The 24,643-nt window shown below is 33.5% G+C and overlaps 2 protein-coding genes across 2 annotated transcripts; one reads left to right on the forward strand and one right to left on the reverse strand.

The window, feature by feature from the left end:
• Window positions 1-409: 409 nt before the first annotated feature.
• On the reverse strand, window positions 410-7,510 carry LOC131951373 (ficolin-1-like). The gene is made up of 5 exons (XM_059313765.1): window positions 7,289-7,510; window positions 6,099-6,205; window positions 3,777-3,899; window positions 3,453-3,569; window positions 410-1,583 (listed from the first exon to the last, which is right to left on the reverse strand). The coding sequence occupies exons 1-5, from the start codon at window positions 7,356-7,358 to the stop codon at window positions 1,221-1,223; spliced, it is 780 nt and encodes a 259-aa protein (XP_059169748.1). The 5' UTR covers window positions 7,359-7,510; the 3' UTR covers window positions 410-1,220.
• Window positions 7,511-11,750: 4,240 nt separating this feature from the next.
• Window positions 11,751-19,375, forward strand: LOC131951358 (ficolin-1-A-like). The gene is made up of 6 exons (XM_059313742.1): window positions 11,751-11,857; window positions 14,930-15,111; window positions 17,241-17,347; window positions 17,713-17,835; window positions 18,300-18,416; window positions 18,673-19,375. The coding sequence occupies exons 2-6, from the start codon at window positions 15,033-15,035 to the stop codon at window positions 19,060-19,062; spliced, it is 816 nt and encodes a 271-aa protein (XP_059169725.1). The 5' UTR covers window positions 11,751-11,857; window positions 14,930-15,032; the 3' UTR covers window positions 19,063-19,375.
• The last annotated feature ends 5,268 nt before the right edge of the window (window positions 19,376-24,643 follow it).

The following is a 24,643-nucleotide window of genomic DNA, read 5'->3' on the forward strand; positions in this document are numbered from 1 at the left end:
TATATATATATATATATATATATATATATATATATATATATATATATATATATATATATATATGTGATGTCTACACAGTGTAAATATTTGATTAATATTTTGATATTTTAATTTTTTTTCAGCTGGTTGTTAGATAAAAAAAGAGTCCTAAGTGTTTTAACCTAAAGTTCAGGCAAATATTATCAAAACAGAAAATAAAAATCTAAATAAACAGTCAAAATTGAAAAACATCTTTTTATATATTTAACTAGAACTCGAGTTGTAGTAGATCTATATTTAATGTTTTGTTTGTTTGTCTGTTCGGTTACATGAGAGCTTCTGCACTATGTGTAGAACTGTAAAATACTTATTTAAGTAGAAAATAATTTTTTTTTACCAAAATGTTAAACACAAATCCATTTAGACGTTAATTAATTTATTGATAAATTTATTGGTAGAAACACCACATTAATTATAAAAGTTCAGAACAATTATTTTAATTTTTTCCACAACAAACCAGGTGCCAATATGATACGCTGGGCAGTTCTTCTAATTTAACTATACAATAAATTTATCTAGCCTAGAACTAGAGATTCTATGCTCAACCAAAATCGCTGTTTTAAATTACAAAAACATGTTGTCTGAGGTGTGACGTCTTTTTAATGTATGGTCTGGCTTTTTCTGACGAGATGTGACAGTAGGGAGGCAAAGGGAAAGATAAAAATCGTCAAATGTATGTGAAGTTCTTTATGTATGACCCACGAAACCCACAGTTATCCAAGGAAAACGATTATCCTACTTTTGACTAAAAAGTATTTAAGTGGTTGTGTAAGTAATATCATTTACAATTACTACCTTATATATAAAATATTTTGAAAATGTCTAGACCTAAATTGAAAATGTTCAGAAAACATTTATCTTCTAATGTATAAGGAGCTAAAAATAATATCGGGATGTTGCTATTAGTTGGAGATTTAATTTATTTGATTACGGTTAGAGCATTTTATTTTTATGTTTCAATATATGTTTAGAGCATTAAAGTTTACTGATGATATTCATATTAAATCTCATAATCTTAATACATTTGTTTGAAGCTGAAGTAAGCTATACATTTAACCAGTATAATAAAATATATTAAATCACCCCATTATAAAAAAAATACATTGTTTTAAAAAGAGGTTCAATTAAACTTTATGCACTAGTGTTTGAACTATCTCAATGATGTATATTTTATTTTCTCATTACTGTTTTCTTATTTTCATCTCCACTGACTGAAGATTGCTGTTGTCGTCAGTCAATGAGTACCAGTGTATGCCGCGAGCCCATTTCCTTCTTGGCTGCTCTCCATTCAGAAATACGTCATGACAATTGTGGAACCACCATCCTGCTAAATACTTAGCAGCGCATTGGGTTGTCCCAGGGTAATCTATCGTGTAAAACCGATATCCATTGTGTCTCTTCAACTCGTCTTTCACGTTGCCCGAGAAGCCAGAAACTCGAAGGGGAAAGTACTCTGATTCGCTTCCTATTTTGAAAGATCTGTATTGAGCGTAGTAGTTGACGTTCTTGTATCTCATATCGATTCTTAGTTCCCACGTACCATTCTGGCGATTGTAATAGGTAAACATTGCTTTCAAATATGCATATAATTTAAACACATACTTAACTATATTTTTATTTAAATAAATATATAAATATATGTTCTATTATATCAAGCCCAAACGGATTCTGTGGCCATGCATGAGGCGAACGGACCTAGGGAAGACATGAATACTGTTAAAAAAACTCGACTTCATCACCAAAGTGTACAGTTCTTTAAGTGTTTAATTTTTTCTTTTAATTAATGAATTTATAAAAAAATTAATATGCACGGTTTTGTAAAAACAAGTTTTCATTTGTCAAAATTATCGGTTTAATTAAAGCCACTTTGGACTTTAAAAAATTAAAGAAAATGTATCACTCTTCACAAAAATTCTAATTGTGTCTGAAAATCACTTCCCTTCGTCTCTTAGCACCAATTACTTTCCTTGATAAATTGATAAATTACAACAACAAAAAATAAATAAATAAATCAATAAATAAATAAATAAATAAAAACGAAATCACAATTACTTCGTTTTAAAAAAAAAATTACTTTGGGATAAAAAGTACTTTTTTTACATAAGCAGCATAAATTTATAAAATAAATATAAGTTTAAAAGCCGCTCCTAAATGTTCTCTGTTTGCAGACAAGCTAGGGGTATTATAGTTGCTCACTAAATTGAAGCAGGCGCGTCCTCAGGTGACCGGACTCAGTGCTATTTGGCGCCTCGGGTCTTTGCGTGAGCGCTATGGCACCTACGTGTGTTATAATGAATTAGAAGGGTTACTATAGCGCCTACGTTCGTTTCAGTGAATATGAATATGTTGGGGTATTATAGTCGTTTACTAAGTTGAATCTGGCGGCTCCACTGGCGCCCCGGCAGAGTGCGATTTTGGCATCCTGGGCTAGATTGAGAACAGTATGCATTTATATTTGCATTTAAGTTTGTGTTTATGTTCTGCGCTATTGTTTGCGTTTGTGTTAGCGTTTGTGTTTGTGTTTGCTTTTATAATTGCTTTACTGTTTAGCTTGTTTGTTTTTGTTTACGTTTGTGTTTGCGTCTTTGTGTTTGTTTGCGTTTGCTTTTGTGTTTGATTTTGTGTCAGTGTAATGTTTACATTTGTTTTTTAATTTGTTTTGGATTTGATTTGTTGTGGTTATGGTTAATTCGAAAAGTAATATATTTCTTAAACCCGTGCAATGCCGGGTATATGCTGCATCTTAAACACACAAAACATGGTCGTTTAGAAAAACGTCTTTCTCAGAGGCCAGTATATATAAATATATATATATATATATATATATATATATATATATATATATATATATATATATATATATATATATATATATATATATATATATACAGCAAAGTAGTCAGGATGCATCTGTTGGTGCCGATTGCGATTCACATTTGACAGGCACCTGCATTTGGCGATTTAGTCGCCGTTTATCTGATGCTGTCCCGTACGCTTGCAAATGGTGTTTTTGTTCTTGTTTCTCCGAGGCTCAACCCTTTGCTATGTTTCTGTACCTTGGCCTTGTTAACTTGAATCGCGTGCGAGTAATGTAGATGTGTAGATGGTTGATTATTAAGAATTGTTTATAAATATTACCACGAATATCACACAACTTTTTTTTGTTTCGTCAAGTACATATATATATATTTAAAATTCGGATTTCAGAATACTGCTTTTCAAAAGTTCCATTCTTTTTCTGTAATACTATTGTTTGTTTAGATTTGAAGATGGCTTCATTATTTTAGTTTACTACTGGTGTTTGTTTATGTTTGTCGGTGGTTTACAAAGGTTATTTAAACATCCTTGTCCCAACAAGGATGCACGCAAAATTAGCATACATCCACTTTGTCCGTCTCAAAATGTTTACTTACTTTGGTTAAGTTATGCATATGTTTGAGTCCAAGCCAAAAGTCCCCAGCAGATGAGCCAAAACCATTTCTGTAGTGGAGCCAACGTTTATTAAAATCCACGTCGAAGCTGATACGTCGCTGAAATATAAAGGCGGTATTAGTACAAGCATGATGAGGGATTATAATATTTTTTTTGATTTAATTAAACGATGACCCAAATTTAGTCTCAGGACAAACCCTTAATTTTACCAACGAGATGAATAAATTTCCATAGACAAAAGTCATTAATGGGTTTGATTTCAACGTAAATGTATACATTGTTGTAATCCATTATTTGCTAATTACTTGTATCATAATCCACCCTCCGCCATCAGTTTTGGTATCACATATCACATCTACACCAATTTCGGATTTCATGATCGCCCTTTCTGGTAAATCATTAGACATCGATCTCCTGTCACAAGTTTTCTGTCCAACAAATTTATAATTATTTCAGAACAATTTAATTATATATATATATATATATATATATATATATATATATATATATATATATATATATATATATATATATATATATATATATATATATATATATATATATATATATATATATATATATGTGTGTGTGTGTGTGTGTGTGTGTGTGTGTGTGTTACGGTCAAAGTCCCAAGTCGGCCAATGCGCGGATTGGCCTGCCAATGCGCCCATTGGCCAATATCGCCTCCCATTAACCGGTCAAATTCCGAAACTTTGCTTGATTTTGGCCTTTGGTCGGCCAATCCGCGGACTGGCCATGGTGGACCGGCCAAAGTCTTAATTAGAAGATCATCTGGCTAGGGACGACCGGCCAAAGTCCGAATTAGAAGATCATGAGCAGATTTTGAGTTTTTTTTATACCGTAAGGATCATGAAATTAAGTCCTTATTGATTATTAATTAAAGTAAATGACAGAAACATTCAAATTTTTTATTGTACTATAATCTCAATCAATCAATATTATCATTTGTTACAACACGTTGAGCTTTTATGGCATTTAGAATTACACAGTAGCTTGTTATGTTTACAGTTGTAGCGATTTTTTGTGTACTTGGTTGTGCAATTGCAGCGGGTGTAGCGTTCAATGATTGTGATGATGCGATTGTTCATAGTGATTTTTCCTCAGTGCCAAATGACGACAATAAGAGCAGTTTTTCGTGAAGAATTGAAAACTCACTGCTAGCATACAGCTGTTTTAGAACACCATGTTCCGTTCCTAACTTGTAGAAAGCGCCCTCGACGCTCATGACAGCTGCAATGACGCTTCGGGGATCACCACGACCTCTGTCAACATCTGGTATACGGATGCGTACATTGTCACCCACTTTACCATCTTTAAATTTTGTATTTGATGTTTTAAGCATCTTAGCATCTTGAGTTTGCAAGCTAGTATTAGGTGTTGTACATGATTTCTTGTTTGTTGTGACATAATCTGCAGGTAATATTTCCTCCGTACCCTTTGTCTGCTTCATTGGGTATTCAGCAAATAGCATGGACATCGTTGCCACAGGATCAACAAGCATGGGCTGCACTACAATATTTTTAACAACCTACACATAATCTATAGGCCGTATTATTGTCACTCAACTGGTCAGGACTTTCCGCCACCGCAGCCTATGTGTTAGCTGAGGATGTCGTTGCATTTAGGGCAACCTCCATTTCTTGTTCAATGTTCTCAAGATCTTCCTCAGTAACTAAATTATCGAGATCCTCCTTTGGTAGATTTGATGTGCTAAGCCCCTCTTTTGCTTTGCATCCAAACAATCTTCGTATGGCGATTGTTGGATTCCTTGATGAAAAGAACGATGTTTTATAAATTGAATGAATATGAGACTCTCAGCCCGATGAGCTAATTGTTTGCATCCATGTAATCATCATGTTTTGAACATCTTGGTTGGCAAGTTCGACTGAACCTTGGCTTTGGCTATGCCTTGGTCTTCGCAATAGTCGTGAAGATATCCAGCAGCTGGTAAGCAACTTCTTCTGATCTTTTGGTTTCCAAAGCTCGCAATGATATGAACTTGGTTAAATGATCCTGGTAAATGAGTATAAACTTGTATTTGCCGTCTTGGTTACTTTGCATTTCAATAAGACGCCAACTGTGTTTGAATTTGTTCTTTGATGATTGTCTCACCTCATCGTCATCATGGAGGAGGCTGTCACATACAGTTGTAGCCCATATATGGAAACTAACATGGTTTTACATTTTTCTTTCTTTTGACAGCCATCTGCTACGTCTGTCTCATGGTCTGACGGTCCTTTTGATCTATGCCGCATTGCATATATAATGCTATACAAACAAGAGCTAAACAATACATTACTCACAATGAAACCGCACCCAGAATAATGAAAACGCAATCACAACTTAGTCTAGATAGAATATTGGCCAAGAAAGCCGGCCAATGCGGGCTTTGGCCGCACTTCGGGCTTTGACCGTAACACACACACACACACATACATACATATATATATATATGTATATATATATATATATATATATATATATATATATATATATATATATATATATATATATATATATATATATATATATATATTGGAAGGCATAGAAATGAATGAAACTTTAACTATATTTGTACAGCTTTTACACGTGGTAAATTGGTAAACCTGATATGTTTGAAAATTATCTTTCATAATGACTTGACGGCGAGCGAGAGCTTCAGCCGAGCTGTTGACTCCATCCACTGTTTTAAGTGAGTTTTTTCCGTGTAAAACTGGAAAAAATAAGTTTCTGTAGCTTATTGGTGTTTGTCGAACTATGTATGAAATTATTCATATCTTTATAGGCTACTGCTTAAATTGACCCATAAGTTGTATGTTTTCTTATATAAATAAAAAAAATAAAATAAAATAATTTAATGAAAAATAAAAAATTAAGAATTTTAAAAAAAGTAAAAAAATAAAATAATTGAAAGTTAAAAATTAACAATTATAAAAATTACTAAATAAATAAAATAATATAAAGAAATAAAGAAACAAACAAGCAAATCAACAAACAAACAAACAATATAAATAATATAATAATAAAAATAATATATAATAATATATTATTATCAAAGACTGAAATTTTCTTTTCTTTAATTGTGTTTGTTCCAAATGACAAACTCAAAGGCATTCTTTTAGCATAACTAAATCCCGAATCTGAAGCTAAACATTTAGTGATGATACTAAACAAATATATTTTTCTCAAAATCTGTCTTCAGCTACCGAGCAGGTTTTGCAAGTGGACTTTTTTTGACAAGGGTAAGTTTATATTATTTAGGATCCTACACACAGTTCTTTAAAGGTTATTTTTTTTTACTGATGAGGTATTGTAAAAATAGAAATTAAAAATTATTATTATTATTAAAAAACCGTTCGGACATAATTGTCTTCACTACAATTTAACGATTAATTTTCCATCATATTTCTCCGAGCGAGAGTAGATTGATAATTAGCTTATAAAAGATTTGCACATATTTAATCCCACTTTGGAGTTGGCTGCAGAAGTGCTTCCAAATTTGATGCAACATTTACAAACATGAGTCAATATTCTTACATCTATTGTTAATTTACAGTAATCAAGCTTTAAATATTATCTGCAAATCTTTGCAGTAAGACTGGAATTTGAGTCCGATAAACTGGACGCTTGCAGTGAACAGCTCTATGTCATCGGCTGGACACGTGATTAGCTAGAGTACCCCTTGAAACCTATACACACGCAGTAAAAAAACAAGATTTGTTCATGTCAGTGTCTTCTGCTGGCACAAATAAATAAAATCTGTGCAAGAAATGTGTGCGGAATAAATGTCACATACCTGCTGTAAATACGAAGTGAGTTTGTAAAGTCAGCAGCAGGATTATGGCAAGCCAGTTGTTGATGTCCATGATAGTTGAAGTTGATAAACAAGGCAGACAGTGACGATGTGGGTTTAGCCGCTTAGGTTTTGGAAAACTGACCAGTCAAGTACTTACACAGTGCAGACTGATGTTTGTAGGTGGAGGTATAGAGGCTGTAATCAACTGATAAGTTGGCTGATGTGTTTCAAGAAATCTACTGGTTGGTTTTGCTTAAGTTTCATTAAAACATGTCACATAACTCAGTCACACACAACCATAAAATGTATTTACACGAAATAGCCAGGGGTAATTATAATTTGTTATCTGATGTTTTAAACTATTGTGTTTTCAATTGTGTTTATATACATAATACAAGAGACAACAATAACTACCAAGACGTAACTTAACATTCGTTTACTTAAAATAAAACGGATTTTACTAATTTAAAATATTTGTCACAAAACCCCAAGATTCAAGCAAAGTTTAACCCGAACCCTAACCCGAACCCTAACCTAACTTTTAGCTTACAACACACCATCAACTTATTTACACGGTTACGTTTCAGGTTATCTTAAACCAGGGGTTCCCAACCTTTTTTAACTCTAGAGCACATTCTAAAATATCGGTAGGGTGACGGGCACCACCAATTTTAAATCGACAAACTCCTTCCATAACTTGTCATTTTCCCATAATTTATTTTCTTATTTTCTTATGTTCTAATTGTAATAATGTATTAATAAATATACATTAATATAAATATATATTAATATATATATATATATATATATATATATATATATATATATATATATATATCGTTGAAAATTCTTTATGTATGTAATTATGTTTGTCGTGGATTACAAAGGAATATAAGAAAAAAAAATAATTACATAATTAGCGGGGATTGATCAAGTGCAATGTTGTAGGTATTTTTAATACTGCTTTTTATTTATTCACTACACTGAAATTACAGTTTACTAATTATTTTAAAAAAAAATCATTAACAGTTAATAAGCCAGGTCCTACATGTCCTATACGTTTATTTCTTTCCGTTTACGGATAAGCTTGGAGTATTATAATTGTTCATTAAATTGAAATAGACGCGTCCGCCGGCGCCCACCAGGGCTAAATTTGGCGCACTGGGCTATATTATGAGCGCTATGGTGCATAATTTCGCTTTGTACAGTGCCATAGAGTATGGATAAGAAAGGTTAGAATCGTCTTTAAGTGAATCGAATCCGTGAATCCGTTTTTGTTTGTGTTGTGTTTTATTTGTGTTGTATTTTGTTTGTGTTGTTTTGTGAATGTGTTGTGGTTGTTTTGTGTTTGTGTTATGTTCGCGGTTCTTTTTTGTGTGTGTTTTGGTTATGGCTGGTTGTGATTAGGGTGGGCAATGCTGATTACAAAACACAAATGTCATGGTCTTTTACAGATAGGTTTTTCACAGAGGCCAGAGCAGGGCCTGGCCGTGACGGCTAATATATATATATATATATATATATATATATATATATATATATATATATATATATATATATATATATATATATATATATATGTGTGTGTGTGTGTATAGTCCTATATAATATGCATACACACATAATAACACATAAATGTTTTGGAGTCTATAAGACTTTAATAACAGATGTTAACCTCTCCCACGTTTTAACCCAATGTTCTTAGTTTTTTTTTCCTTGCTAAGATATTAAATCACTTTTGACAGTTATGTAATTCATACCAAATCACTTAAGAAAATTCAATTACGTGCCAAATAATTAGGAAAATAAAGTTGTTTAAATTGTCTTTTGATGACTAATTTTTAATATAAAAGCAGGGGCGTAGCGAGGGGGGGGGGGGTTGCAGACCGCACCGGGTGACACCATTTAGGGGGGGGGGGGGTGACACCAAGGCAAAAAAAAAGCAAAACATATACAAAAAATGATTGTTTCACTCTAAGAAGTGGTTAATTAGAGTGTTAATAGTCAAATTTAATAGCAAATTTGATAAATCCCGACAAGGGTGGAGGGGGGGGGGGAGGGGGTGGTGACACCATGACGTTAACCTGCTAATGATAGAGGAACCATGCTACATCAACACTTTTAACTTTCTTCCAAAAAAAAAGAATAATAAATCACTCTGTCTAATGCCCCTTGATATAGATCCTAAGGGCCTCGTCGCCCTCTTCCCACCCTCTGCACGCAACTGAATGTTAATTTTGTTATACCAAGACAAGTAGGCCTACATATACGACATCTACAACAAGCAAGTCAGGACTAGCGTTCATCAGGTCACCAACTGTATACTACAGGCATCCAGTCCTCTCACCAATAGGACGTCTTCATCGGTATCATTTTACGTGTTTCCCAAATTTACATTCCATGTCAGGTCGGGGGCTGATTCGCGTCCAACTATCTCCAGTCAGCTCAGGTCAAATGCGAGGCGACCGTACCCAGCACACAGCGAGGTGTGACACTGTTTTTTTTTTATCGAATTACGGCCTGTCCCAGTTTAGGGGGGTGATAACTCACTAACATCAACCGGGGCCTCAGTTATAACAATCAACAACTTCGGCATTCGACCATTTAGTTTTTCCCAATTGAATTCAGCAACAATTTATTTAAGTTTACAAACTTATTCAGATAACAATGACAGTGCTGCAGCGCGGGGCCCCTTCAAGCGCGGGGTCTAGGGCGACCGCCCCGTTAGCCACCCCCTAACGCCGGCTCTGGTTACGGTTACCTTTTAGGTTGAGATTAAAGTTAAAATAAACTTTTGGACGATTTTATATTCCCCCCCCCCCCCCCATTCCCTAAGTGAACAAAACGCCAGAACCCTAAATCTAAAAAGACGTCAAACCTCAGCTTATATTGATTTCTTTCTAAATAGTTTTCAGCCGAGTCAACGTTGAGCATATGAATCAATTTATTTTTTAATTTAAACGAAAAATAAAAATAAATAAATGAAAAAGCAAAATATCAGCCTTTATTTTCCCCTAGTGTAGTGTGTCGTCGTTTTAGGACGATCCTTTTTAAAAAATGTGTTCGAATATTTTGAATCAGTTTTATTTTCATCACACTGCTTTAAAAAAACATTATGTACTGTACTGTTAGTAAGTGCACCTTACAATAGAGCAAAGTTTTGTACCGTTGTTGGCATAGACTACATTACACAGTCAGATTGAAATAAGTAGTTAACTAATAGTGTGTTTCTACAAATGAATATACCGCTAATTTAATTTAAATCTTCACATACATTTGTGTATAAAGTAATTTATAAATTCTCTACATAAAAAAGTATTTTTAAGTTCTATACCTAGTTTGGATGCTCTGATCAAGCATAAACGACAAATAACCAAAATTTAAAAAAATAATTTTTTAAAGTAAACAAACTCCTGAGTATATAGAATATAGATTATAGATAAACAAGGCTAATCCACTCTAGATTTATTAGCAGTGTAATATCGAAATAGGAAGGAGGTATGGGGGGGGGGCACAGTAATTTTGTTTTAAGCCAAATTGAATTACTATCCACCTAGTTTAAGGTATAGTTAGGGTTACGGTTAGGGCTAGGGTTTGTGTTAGATATTGGTTTAAGGCTAAGGTTAAGACTAAGGTTAGGGCTAGGGTTAGTTTTATGGTTAGGGTTAGTGTTAGGATTATGGTTAGCACTAATTACACATCTCAACCTATCAAGTTATCGTGTTTACAGTCACACAGGCACACACACACACACACACACACACACACACACACACACACACATACACACAGACATACTGACAAGATTACAAAATTATGTTTTTTCCATATCAGTGAGGTGTAAAACGTCGAGATTTGCAAAAATCTTGATTTTTTTTAAACCTTTACAAGACTTTCTCTATACTTTGTATATACGAGAAAGTAAAAAAAGAGCGTTAGTAAGCACAGAATGTTAGACAAATTACAAAATCAACAAAACTGAAGTAAATAAAGTTGAAAAGAATAGGAAACTTTTTTTCATAAAAAACGCTTTAATAACAAGCCTTTATGTACTAATGCACTAAAAAGTAGAAAATAAATTATAGTTTACTATTTAAATAACAATAAAGAAAACCGTGGGTCACTTGAGTATCTATTGGATACCATTACTAATGCTTAGGAAGAGACCCACGCTTTTCTTTCTAGTTATTTAAATAGTAGGCTATAATTTATTTTCTACTTTTTAGTGCATTAGTACATAAAAGCTTGTCATTAAAACGTTTTTTATGAACAAATTGTTTAGTACTTTACATGTTTTTATTTACAAAAGAATTTCATGACTAAAAACCATTGCGCGCCTATTGAACGTGATGACGCGTGTGGTGTGGTTTGATAGAAATGCCTACTAATTTGGTCAAAATTTTAATTAATTTATAAAAAACTTAATTAGATATCAAATTAAGTTAAATTTAATTTCAGAATGCATTGTCTTCATGTCTTGACCCACGTTCCAACTACGAACCGTATTTGTCAGTTAGAAGTGCCTGCAATTACGCTCCAGCATTTAGATCTAGAATTACGACAGAGGAAGTGAGTTAAAAAAAAGCTTGTGAAAAGATTGATATCTTTTGACTTAGCTCGAATCGGGAATATATACTGGTTACGAATCGTAAAAACAAACCCTATGTTTATGGATATCCAAAAGAAATTATTCTCAAATGTAATCATTGACGCTCAGTAGGATGGAGCTTTGGGGTGGGTGGCAGTTGGTGGGGTGAAGTAAAGGATAACTGTGCATTTAAATCTATGGCTACGGGATGCTATACTCTAAGGAAAGGGGCACTAAATTCAAGTACTACGTTACTAAGAATGTTTGTGTTTATAGAGCGACCACGTATTACATTACCGGTCATGATCGCGGTCTCACAAGAGAAGGTTCGTGTCTATTATTAGGAAGTGACAGCCAGCTACACCTTATTTATGAGTTTCGCGACGGCTGCGGTGAAAATCGGTACTTTAAACGTGTGAGAAATAAGGACAAATTTACAATAAAGCCAACTCGGCCTGATGTATCAAAACAGTATAGACTTCAAAACTTGTTTAGAATCAGTACAATATTTTAAAACTTACATTTTTTAGCCCCCCCCCCCCCCCCTCCGAAGAGATGCCTGGAAAAAACTCTGTGTCCACTACAGGATCCCATCTTATCACTAAAAGGACGTCTTCATCGGTCCGCATACAATAGGGTATCTCTTTACGTGTTTCCCAAATTTACATCCCATGTTGGGGGCTAATTCGCGTCCAATTTTTGTATCGAATTACGGCCTTTCTCAGTTCAGGTGGGCGATAACTCACTAACAGCAACCGTGGTCTCAGTTATAACAATTAACAACGTCGGGGCCCCTTCAAGCGCGGGGCTGGGTCGACCGCCCCGTTTGCCACCCACTATCGCCGGCCCTGTGTAGGCTTATGTGTATTTTCTTATTTTTTCTTATGCTTTATTTTTTATTGTGGTTTATCCACCATAAACATGTTTGTTTTTAGTTTTGTAGTTTATTTTTATATTGCTAGGTTCAGTGTTTCTTTTTTTTAGCCTTCAGTTTTTGATGCTTTGAACGTCATGTGTGCATGGATCCTTCCAACGTTGTTAACACCTACTTTGTCATCATTGTGTCTGCATTTATCGGGGCGAAGTGTGTTTTGCTTTATTGTTTACCAATGTAGTTTGTGTATGTTGTTCGGGCTGAATTCCTTGTGTAGGTAATAAGCTGACTCTTATGACTTATAAGAAAATTATTGATTTTAGTATTTTAGATTGTAGAGTTAGTGTTAGTAGCAGTAATTCTCTCTAGGCCCTAGTTAGTTATCCTTAGTTGTTGTTAGTGTTTAAATATTTTATCTTTTGATCATGTATGTAATTATGTTTACATTTGTCATATATTTTACTTATGTTTTTTTTTCCTAATTTTTTTCTCCATACAGGTTACGGTAGTAATTTGGCTGGGAGTTTGGTTTTGTTGTTTGTGTTTTTTTTGTGTTTGTTTGCTGTCGTTTTGGTTGTTTGTTTTGTTCTGTAGTTGCCTTTGTTGTCTTTAGCTGGTATATGTGATCAGTGTAGTACTTTGAAATTTATTACAAAAAAGCGTGTTATTAAAACGTTTTTTATTTTTAAAATTATGAATATTTTTTCAGTACTTTAAATTTTCAACTAAAACTATTTCGCACCCAATGAACATGATAACGTACGTATAATAGAGCGGGATATTTGGATAAGACTGCCTATTAATTTGGAATTTTTAAAAAATTAATTCATGAAAAATGAATTAGGCATTCAATTAAGTCAAATTAGAAGTGCCCAAAATTTCGCTCGAGTATTTCGATCTATGACGACAGACTGTCGACAGACAGAGGAAGCAAGTAAAATAAAAGCTTGTAAAAACGTTTTAATAATAGAGTGTATGTAATAATGCACTAAATAAATAAATTAAATAAATTATAATACACTACTATTTAAATAACTATAAGTTGATTTGGGTCCATTGATTTTTCGTGTGTAAACAAAGTATGCCAATAAGTTAATTTTCTTTTTTTTTATCTTTAAGACTAAAATTAGGGATTATCCCTTTTGGCTTCAGCTAGAGTTGCTCTGACCCAATGGATTATAATAAACCTAGTCATTAAATTGTAGGAATCAGTCACAGGAAAAAAAAGTCACAGGAAAAAAAGTCACATATGCGTTGCATGGGGTATTTAATACTTTTACGTTATATGCCAATCAACTTACGACTAACTAAATGTAAAGTAAACATTTTAGATATAGATGCGTGGGTTGTATACATATGGTTATATTTATAACACAGATAAAAGCATTTTAGTATAGAGTCTGTAGGTTTTAAATGTAATTCCGTTTTACACATCACATTTAATAAAATGTACGATTCAATCGTGTTTTTAAATACTAACTTTCAATTAGCGTGAAATGGTATAAAGACGTAGATAATGCGAACTTGCTGTCCTCAACTCGTCTCAACAAAAGCTCAACCACCTTTATCACGCTCATTACGTAACAAACCTTAGGATCATAATAGAAAGCTTACAAGGTACAAAGGCTGGCTTTGACGCTAAACGTAAAAAAACGTAAAAAAAACAAGGCCGGCTGAGGAGAAGCTGACCAACGAACGGCCAACGGTAAAAATAAATATGCAAAACACAAATATGTGCCGATTTTCTTTTGTAATTAACTTTTCTACCGCGTATTTAACTAAATACGTAACACAATTGAGGTTTATGTGTAAATTACCTTCCAGTACTTTTACATATTTTTGTTATTAACCATAATGCTTTTAAAATTAACAAATGTGGTACACAAAAAAAAAAACTCACAACTTAACACCAAAATTTTACGATTCACAAAAATTAAATCAAAATATTCCTTAAAAGATTTTGGAACTTTTTTTTGTGACTTTATTTCTGTGACTTTTTTTGTAAATGAAATTTTTCCTTTGTGACTTTTTTTCTTAGCAAAAGCTGTAACTTTTTTCCTTTTTTTTCCCTGTGACTTTTTTCCGTTCACCAGCTATGAGATTAGACCCACTCACTACTGTCAGGGCTTTCGTTTTTCACGTGTTTTAACCAACCAATAGATTTCTCTCAATACGTCAGCAAACATCACAGTCTGCACTGTCTCACTACGTGGCTTGTCAGTTGTCCACAACCTGGCTAAAATCCCATCGTCAGTCGGCTTTGTTTAACAACTTCACCCACCATGGACATTATTAACTGGGTTGACATCATCCTGCTGCTGACTGTACAAACTCACTTCGTTTTATCAGACGATGCTCCAGGTATGTGAAGTTTATTCCGCACAAGTGCCTGCGCAGATTTGATGTGCAGATTAATGTATATTAACATTAGATGAAAAAACATTTACTCACGCTTTAGCTAGCAGATGTATTAGGATAATTTACTGACATTCTTTTCTAGCTTTTAAACACACAGTAAATGAACTATTTTTTAAACACAGATGTTTTATGTAAATCAGTCATTTATATTCAGCATACGTGAATGACTTTACCAAGCCTTATGCGACTACTGTAAAGTTAATTGTACATTAAAATATTGATTTAGTTATTTTTCTAGATCTGCTTATTATAAAATGTAAATATTGCATCAAATTTGGAAGTACTTCTGCAGCCAACTCCAAAGTGGGATTAAATATGTGCGAATCTTTTATAAGCTAACTATCAATCTACTCTTGCTCAGAGAAATATGATGGAAAATTAATCGTTAAATTGTAGTGAAGAGAATTATGTCCGAAACGGTTTTTTAAAATAATAATTTTTAATTTCTATTTTCACAATACCTCACCAGTTAAAGCAAAAAAATAATAATAATGCCATCCACCTTAAAATAATTCTGTGTAGGATACTGAATAATATAAACGTACCCTTGTCAAAAAACGTCCACTTGCCAAACCTGCTAGGTAGCTTAAGACAGAATCTGAGAAAGATACACTTGTTTAGTATTATCACTAAATGTTAAACTACAGATTTAAGATTTAGCTATGCTAAAAGAATGCGTTAAAGCATGTCATTTAGAACAAATAAAATTAAATTTAAAAAAATTTCAATATTTGATAATAATATATGATTATATATTATTTTAGCGCAATTTCCATTCTGGAGAATTGCGTTTATTAACCCGTCATTTCTGGATGTATGAATGTATGAATGAATGGATGTGAGTCAGCAGCTTTAAGTCGTATCTCCTCCTCAACGAAACAATATCGAGGACTAGTTCCAAAAGCAATTATGTTAAGCAAGTTACGAGGATGAACATAGGCCATAAAAATTCCGGGTTTCTTTTATGGATTTCCCGGAAAAGCCAAAAAACCTCGAAAAATGCAGTTTTTGGCCCATATCTCGGCAACCAGACCACTTAGCGACTTGAAACATTTACCAATCGATTCCTGCCATAATTTAGAACAATATTGCCGAAGAAAGTTTTCAAAAATATCCTTTTGTTAGGTCACAAAATTTTTTTTTTTTAATTAATTAAAATTTGGATTGAATTAGTAGGCATGTTTATCCAACCACACCACACGCGTCATCACGTTCAATAGCTGCGCCATCACGTTCAATGGCTGCGCCATCAAGTTCGGTAGCTAGGCGCGCAATGGTTTTTAGTCATGTAACTCTATTGTAAATAAAACATGTAAAATACTGGAAAAAAAAATTAATAAAACACGTTTTAATAACTAACCAATGGTTTTACTAGCCCTGCTCTTGATTTACGCTACGACAGAGCTATTTTTAGATAACATAAGGAAATTGCGCTTAAATTGACACTAGACTTTTTAATTACCTTGTTTTTGAATCTAAAAAGATCATTGATTAGTATATTCCGTTTTTTTTAAATCTGCATAATTATTTCGAAATTCTACTCCTATTGCAGATTTTCTGATCAACTGAATATATATATATATATATACATATATATATATATAAATATATATATATATATATATATATATATATATATATATATATATATATATATATATATATATATATATATATATATGTATATATATATATATATATATATATATATATATATATATATTTTTTTTTTTTTATTTTTTTTTTTTTTTACTTATTTGTGTGTTTGTTAGTTTGTTAGTTTGTTTATTTTTTTGTTTATTTTTTGTTTGTTTCTTTTTTATTTGATTTATTTATTAATTTTTATAATTGTCAATTGTAACTTTCAATTATTTTTTTTTACTTTTTTATAAAAAGTCTTAATTTTTTATTTTTCATTAATTTTTCATTACTTTATTTTATTTTTATTTATTTTATTTATACAAATTATGTGTCAATTTTATCAGTAGGCCTATAAAGATATGAATAATCCCATGCGTAGTTCGACAAACACACAAACACACCAATAAGCTACAGAAAACTTTTTTTTCCAGTTTTACACGGAAAAAATTCACTTAGAACTGTGGATGGAGTCAACAGCTCGGCTGAAGCTCTCGCTCGCCGTGAAGTCAAAATTACCGATAACTTTCAAACATATCAGGTAGGATATGGTTTTTTAAAAGCGGTATAAATAAAGTTTAAAATTAAATTTTCACACATTTCTATGCATTCCAATAACTATATATATATATATATATATATATATATATATATATATATATATATATATATATATATATATATATATATATATATATATATATATATATATATATATATATATACATATATATATATACATATATATATACATATATATATATATATATATATATATATATATATATATATATATATATATATATATATATATATATATATATATATATATATATAAATATATATATATATATACATATCTTTATAATTAAATTGTTCTGAAATAAATATAAATTTGTTGGACAGAAAACTTGTGACAGGAAATCGATGTCTGATGATTTACCAGAAAGGGCGATCATGAAATCCGAAATTGGTGTAGATGTGATGTGTGATACCAAAACTGATGGCGGAGGGTGGATTGTGATTCTGGTAACTATTTCAATTTTATTAGTTAACTGATCAAAGTAACTATCTTTGACAGCAAATTATTTTCTAGATAAATCATTTTTCTTTCGGTAACAAACAACATTGAAGTGTTAAAATCACAACAGCCTTTGTATGTATACAATCTTAACTTGTGTCATGGGAACATTACACAACATGACAAATGAACGGGATGGCCAAGCGGAAGACTGCTGGACTGCTAACTATAAAGTTCCGAGTTCAAATCCTTGTTCAAGACAGTAGAAAAGGAAACTGTATTTATAATTTTGACTAACTTAGACGTCAAATGAAGTTACACACGTAACGTTAGACCTTCGAGCAATTACGTAGGTAAAAGTGGTGATGTTGACAATAATTATTTTTCACCTAATGTTAGGGCATTTTTTTATTAACTTAAAGACAATTTAATCACTCGTCATTTATATATAATTATTGCTTTTATATTTCAGCGACGTAACAAAATGGATGTTGACTTTAAAAAAAAATGGGTGGACTACAGAGATGGTTTTGGTACATATGCTGGCGACTATTGGCTTGGACTTAAACATATGCACAAACTAACATCGGTAAAAAAACAGGATCATATATATATATATATATATATATATATATATATATATATATATATATATATATATATATATATATATATATTTAGAGGACAATTCAAGAACTTCCCGGCCAAGTTTTCGTATTGACCGAAGTGTTTTAACTTTCGACGGTTTCGGATATTAGCCAGCGATGTTTTACAAAGTCTAAGACCTGTTTCTTATTTATACTATTTGCTTATTTCATACACTTTCCTTTTTTTATAATAACCAGATGGGACGATGGGAACTAAGAATTGAGATGACATTCAGGAAGATCGACTACTACGCCCAATACGAATCGTTCAAAATCGGAAGTGAGTCAGAGTATTTTCCCCTTCGCATTTCTGGCTTTTCAGGAAATGCTTCCGACGACTTGAAATATCACAATGGCGGCAGATTTTACACTATAGATTATATCGACGAAATGGGTTGCGCTGCCAAATTTAGAACGGGGTGGTGGTTCCAGAGGTGCCTACTTGTAAACTTGAATGGTGATTACCGTAGGACGCAGTATCAGGGAGGAATACACTGGAAGGGTGTGGATGGTTACCATTCATTAGGTGCAGCTGAGATGAAAATAAGAAAGAAACCTAGAACGTCACCTGGGATTTCAAGTAATTAGCAGATAAATAATGTGTTCAACGGATTCACCAAGTACATCACATACATTGGACATGTCAAAATTGTTGAAAAATAGCAAAAAAAAAAAAAAAAAAGTCAAAAGCTTCTACTCGATTCCTAGTTATTTTGTCTGTGTTTTGTCATAATGTGTTGAAACATACCAGCGAAATTTCAACCACCTCTGACGGGCCGATTTACTTCAACTAGACACTTAGGTCAAGATCGGATCACAATGCAAAGTGTTTATTTTTATTTTTTTATTTTTAGTATACAATTATTTTGTCTAAAAAGCGTGTTATTAAATATTGTATTTTATGTAAAACAATTTTATGTTCGTAATGCAAAAATATATTGAGAAAAAACAAAAAATCTGTTCTGTATGAATTTTAATGAAATATCATAAATTGCTTTTCGTATTTATATTATACAACTTGCCGCAACTACAGTAGAAATATATTCCGGTAAAAAAAATTTTTTCGACCGAGCGAAATAGCAGGCATTTCTACTTAACAGATAAGGTTCTTAATTTGTACGTGGTTCAAGACATTAAGACAATGCATCGTGACATTAAATTTGACTTAATTAATTTTTTGAGAATTAATTAAAATTTTGACCAAATTAGTAGGCATTTCTATCCAACCACACCACACGCGTCATCACGTTCAATAGCGCGTCATCACGTTCAATAGGCTCGCAATGGTTTTTAGACATGAAACTCTATTGTAAATAAAAACATGTAAAGTACTAAAAACAATTTTCATAAAAAAACGTTTTAATAACAAGCTTTTATGTACTAATGCACTAAAAAGTAGAAAATAAATTATAGACTACTATTTAAATAACTATAAAGAAAAGAGTGGGTCTCTTCCTCAACATTAGTAAAGGTATCCAACCTATCTATCTATATATATATATATAGCAATGTATGTTTGTTTGTTTGTTTGTTTGTTTGTTTGTTCTTTATACATTACTACACCTCTCATCACATCGCCGTGAAACTTTGGGAAGTTGTAGAGAATATTTGTGGGGAGGTTTCTGCGGAATTTTTTTTTTAAAATTCGCAGGGGTGGCGCCCCGACAGGGCGCGATTTGTTTTTTTCTATATACGGTATATAAAAATCTATATATATAAAAAGCAATGTATGTTTGTTTGTTTGTTTGTTTGTTTGTTTGTTTGTTTGTCCTTTATGCATTACTACACCTCTCATCGCCGTGAAACTTTGGGAAGTTATTGAGAATATTTGTGGGGAGGTTTCTGCGGGAAAAAAAATTTCAAATTCGCAGGGGTGGCGCGCCGACAGGGCGCGATTTGTTTTTTTTCTATATACGGTATATAAAAATAAAAGTCGATTTTGGCTTGGCATCGTTCATCCGATAGCCATGAGACTTTGGGGAGCTCATTATACCACTCTAGGGAAGGGCTCTGTAAAAAAATCATTTTTAATTTCGCAAGGGCGGCGCCACGGGAGGGTCCGATTTTTCTCTATATACGGTATATACAAATAATAAAAGTGAATTGCAGTGACACCGTTCATCCGATCGTCATGAAACTTTAGGCAGTTGTTGAGAATATTCCTGGGGTGGTTTCTGAGATAAAAAATAATTTCAAATTCGCAGGGGTGGCGCCCCGACAGGGCGTGATTTGCTTTTTTCTATATACGGTATAAAAAATAAAAGTCGATTTTGGTTTGGCATCGTTCATCCGATAGTCATGAGACTTTAGTGAGTTCATTATACCACTCTAGAGAAGGGTTCTGTAAAAAAAAATTAATTTCGCAAGGGCGGCGCCACGGGAGGGTCCGATTTTTCTCTATTTACGGTATATAAAAATAATAAAAGTGAATTGCAGTGACACCGTTTATCCGATAGGCATGAAACTTTGGGGAGTTCATTATAAAACTCTAGGGAAGGGTTCTGTAAAAGATCATTTTTAATTTCGCAAGGGCGGCGCCACGGGAGGGTGCGATTTTTCTCTATAAACAGTATATAAAAATAAAAGTCGATTTTGGTGTGACACCGTTATCCGATAGCCATGAGACTTTAGGGGAGTTGATTAGAACAATTCAGGGAAGGGTTCTGTAAAAAAAAATCCTTTTTTAATTTCGCAAGGGCGGCGCCACGGGAGGCTGCAATTTTTCTGTATATACGGTTTATAAAATTTCGGTTTCACACCGTTCATCCGTGTACCATGAAACTTTGGGGAGATGCAGATGAGTAGATCACTCAATGGTAGGGTTATGCAAAAAATATTGTTTAATATTGGAAGGGCGGCGCCCCCGGGGGGGGGGGGGGGAGCGATTTTTTTCTCTATACACGGTTAATAAAAAATAAAACTCGGATGCGGTTCATCCGAGTACCATGAAACTTTAGGGAGTAGTTGAGAATACTCCCGAGAATATTTCTGCGAAAAAGAAAACTAAAGTTTCTTATGGGTGGCGCCATATAGGGTACAACTTTCGTCAATACACGGTTTGGCGCCCAGAGTTTTAGAGCGACTATGTTGGCACTTGGCATCCGTTAATCGAGCGTCCTGCATAGCGAGTAAGGGGTACTACTATATTCAGCGGTAAAACTACACCAGGCTTCTAAAAATAACTTTGTAACGCGAGGAAATCCTTCTGTACAGTTTCGTCACCTTGCGAAAGATGAAAAAATAACTTTTTGAATATGAGGAGCCTACTGTAGAGTTTCGTCACTTTGCGAATGATGCAATAAGTATCTATTATTAGACAATCCAGTCAGAAATTGAGATTGAGCATCTAATAATAGACCATTAGTAACGTTAGGATATTGCATCAGTCACAACGATATTTAAAACACGTCAAATAATTTTTTACGTGTTAAAGAAAAAATTCTGTTCATTTGTGTCACTTTAGCGAATGATGAAATCTGCATCATTATTAACAGGATGCTATTTGGCCGATGGCGCCTGTTAGTTTTAAGGGGCCAGGGGTCGTACGCCGTGCCTATGCGGTAGTGTAATCCGGGGGGGGGGGGGCTGAGAGCGCCCCTATACGCTCTGACACATGGGCGGTCACCGAAGTGTGTTCTACCATATTATTTCGGTGAGTGATTAATGTACACTCAAGGTTTTCATGCGGTAGTGAAGGTAAACCCGTATCCTGATATTTATGATTCAAGCACAGGCATTGTTTACATTTAAATAACTCACTTTTAGAAAAGAAGGTCACGCGTCTAAGAACATATAATTATAATTGATAACGCGTTGGTGAAATCCTAACATATTTCGTCAAACTTTCTTCTATCCCCGCGGCAACGCGCTGGGGTCGGGTACGCTAGTAAATACTAAAGTGACCCACGCTTTTCTTTATAGTTATTTAAATAGTAGTCTATAATTTATTTTCTACGCTTTAGTGCATTAGTACATAGAAGCTTGTTATTAAAACGTTTTTTATGAAACATTTTTTTAACTTGCTTCCTCTGTCGTCAGTCTGCCTGTCTAGATCGAAACGACCGCGCGAAATTGCAAGCATTTCTACTTAACAGATACGGTTCTTAAGTTGTACGTGGGTCAAGACATGAAGACAATGCATTGTAACATTAAATTTAGCTTAATTGGTCGCCTAATTATTTTTTTATGAATTAAATACAATTTTGACCAAAATAGTAGGCAGTTCTATCCACACGCGTCATCACGACAAAAACGCGTCATCACGTTCAGTAGGCGCACAATGGTTTTTAGTCATGTAACTCTATTGTAAATAAAAACATGAAAAGTACTAAAAATAAATTCATAAAAAACGTATTAATAACAAGCTTTTATGTAATAATGCACTAAAAAGTAGAAAATAAATTATACACTACTATTTAAATTACTATAAAGAAAAGCGTGGATCTCTTTCTAAATATTAGTAAAGCTATCCAATAGATAATAGAGTGGCCCACGCTTTTCTTTAAAGTAATTTTAATAGTAGTCTATAATTTATTTTCTACTTTTTAGTGCATTATTACATAAAAACTTGTTATTAAAACGTTTTTATGAATTTGTTACGAGCTTTTATTTAACTCACTTCCTCTGTCTGTCTCCAGTCTGTCGTCAGTCTGTCTAGATCGAAACGCCCGAGCGAAATTTCAGGCACACCTAACTGACAGATACAGTTCGCAATTGGTACATGGGCAGAGGCGTAGCAAAGGGGGGGGGGCGGGGGGGACATATATTCCCGGGCGCCGACCTTAGGGGGGGGGCGCCAAATTGAAAGTTTGAGCGGGGGGTGCAAATGAAAAGTTCGAGGGGGTGTGCAAATCGAAAGTTTGAGGTGGGGGGGGGGGCAAATGAAAAGTTCGAGGGGGGGGGGGGGGGGAGGTGCAAATTAAAAGTTCGAGGGAGGGTGCATATCGAAAGTTTGTCCCCGGGCGGGTCGCTACCCCTCTGTACATGGGTCAAGACATGAAGACAATGCATCACTACATTCAATTTGACTTAATTGGTCGCCTGATTATTTTTTTATGAATTAATAAAAAAATTGACCAAATTAGTAGGCAGAACTATCCAACTACTCCACAAACGTCATCACGTTCAATAGCGCGTCATAACATACAATAGGTGCGCAATGGTTTTCAGTCATGTAACTCTATTGTAAATAAAATATGTAAAGTACTGAATTCTTTTAGCGCAATTTCCATTCTGGAGAATTGCCTTTATTAACCCGTCATTTCTGGATGTATGAATGTATGAATGAATGGATGGATGTGTGTCCGCAGCTTTAAGTCGTATCTCCTCCTAAACAAAGCAATATCGATGACTAGTTCCAAAAGCAATTATGTTAAGCAAGTTACGAGGATGAACATAGGCCATAAAAATTCCGGGTTTCTTTCATGGATTTCCCGGAAAAGCCAAAAAACCTCAAAAAAATGCAGTTTTTGGCCCATATCTCGGCAACCAGACCACTTAGCGACTTGAAACATTTACCAATCGATTCCTGCCATAATTTAAAACAATATTGTCGAAGAAAGTTTTCAAAAATATCCTTTCGTTCGGTCACAAAAAAATTTTTTAATTAATTAAAATTTGGACCGAATTAGTAGGCATGTTTATCCAACCACACCACACGCGTCATCACGTTCAATAGCTGTGCCATCACGTTCAATGGCTGCGCCATCACGTTCGGTAGCTAGGCGCGCAAGGGTTTTTAGTCATGTAACTCTATTGTTGATAAAACATGTAAATTACTGAAATTTTTAAAAATAAAAACGTTTTAATAACTAACCAATGGTTTTACTAACCCTGCTCTTGATTTACGCTACGACAGAGCTATTTTTAGATAACATAAGGAAATTGTGCTAAAATTGTCACTAGACTTTTTAATTACCTTGTTTTTTAGTACTTTACATGTTTTCATGTAATAAATAAAATACGAATTAAAACCTAACCTAGACGCCAGGTGGGTACCTCATGGATACTACTAGATTTATCTCGAAAGTAAAAAACAAGAAGTGGTAAAGCCATAACTCATGACAGTGACGGGTTAAGGGGCTGAATAGGAGGCCAACATCTTTCTGTTGTCAACGATTGTAAAAAAATTCCTATCAATATTATTTTGGTTGCTTACAATCAAAATAAA

The sequence above is a fragment of the Physella acuta genome, unplaced genomic scaffold, assembly GCF_028476545.2.
Source record: "Physella acuta isolate Inbredline_101_S28 unplaced genomic scaffold, ASM2847654v3 ptg000065l, whole genome shotgun sequence".
Classification (NCBI taxonomy): domain Eukaryota; kingdom Metazoa; phylum Mollusca; class Gastropoda; family Physidae; genus Physella; species Physella acuta.

Coding starts and splice junctions, on each gene's coding strand:
- LOC131951358 (XM_059313742.1), top strand. CDS start 15,033: ATGGACATTATTAACTGGGTTGACATCATCCTGCTGCTGACTGTACAA. Junction 15,112..17,240: donor TTTATCAGACGATGCTCCAG/GTATGTGAAGTT, acceptor TTTTTTTTCCAG/TTTTACACGGAAAAAATTCA. Junction 17,348..17,712: donor ATAACTTTCAAACATATCAG/GTAGGATATGGT, acceptor TTTGTTGGACAG/AAAACTTGTGACAGGAAATC.
- LOC131951373 (XM_059313765.1), bottom strand. CDS start 7,358: ATGGACATCAACAACTGGCTTGCCATAATCCTGCTGCTGACTTTACAA. Junction 6,206..7,288: donor TCACTTCGTATTTACAGCAG/GTATGTGACATT, acceptor TATTTTTTCCAG/TTTTACACGGAAAAAACTCA. Junction 3,900..6,098: donor ATAATTTTCAAACATATCAG/GTTTACCAATTT, acceptor TTTGTTGGACAG/AAAACTTGTGACAGGAGATC.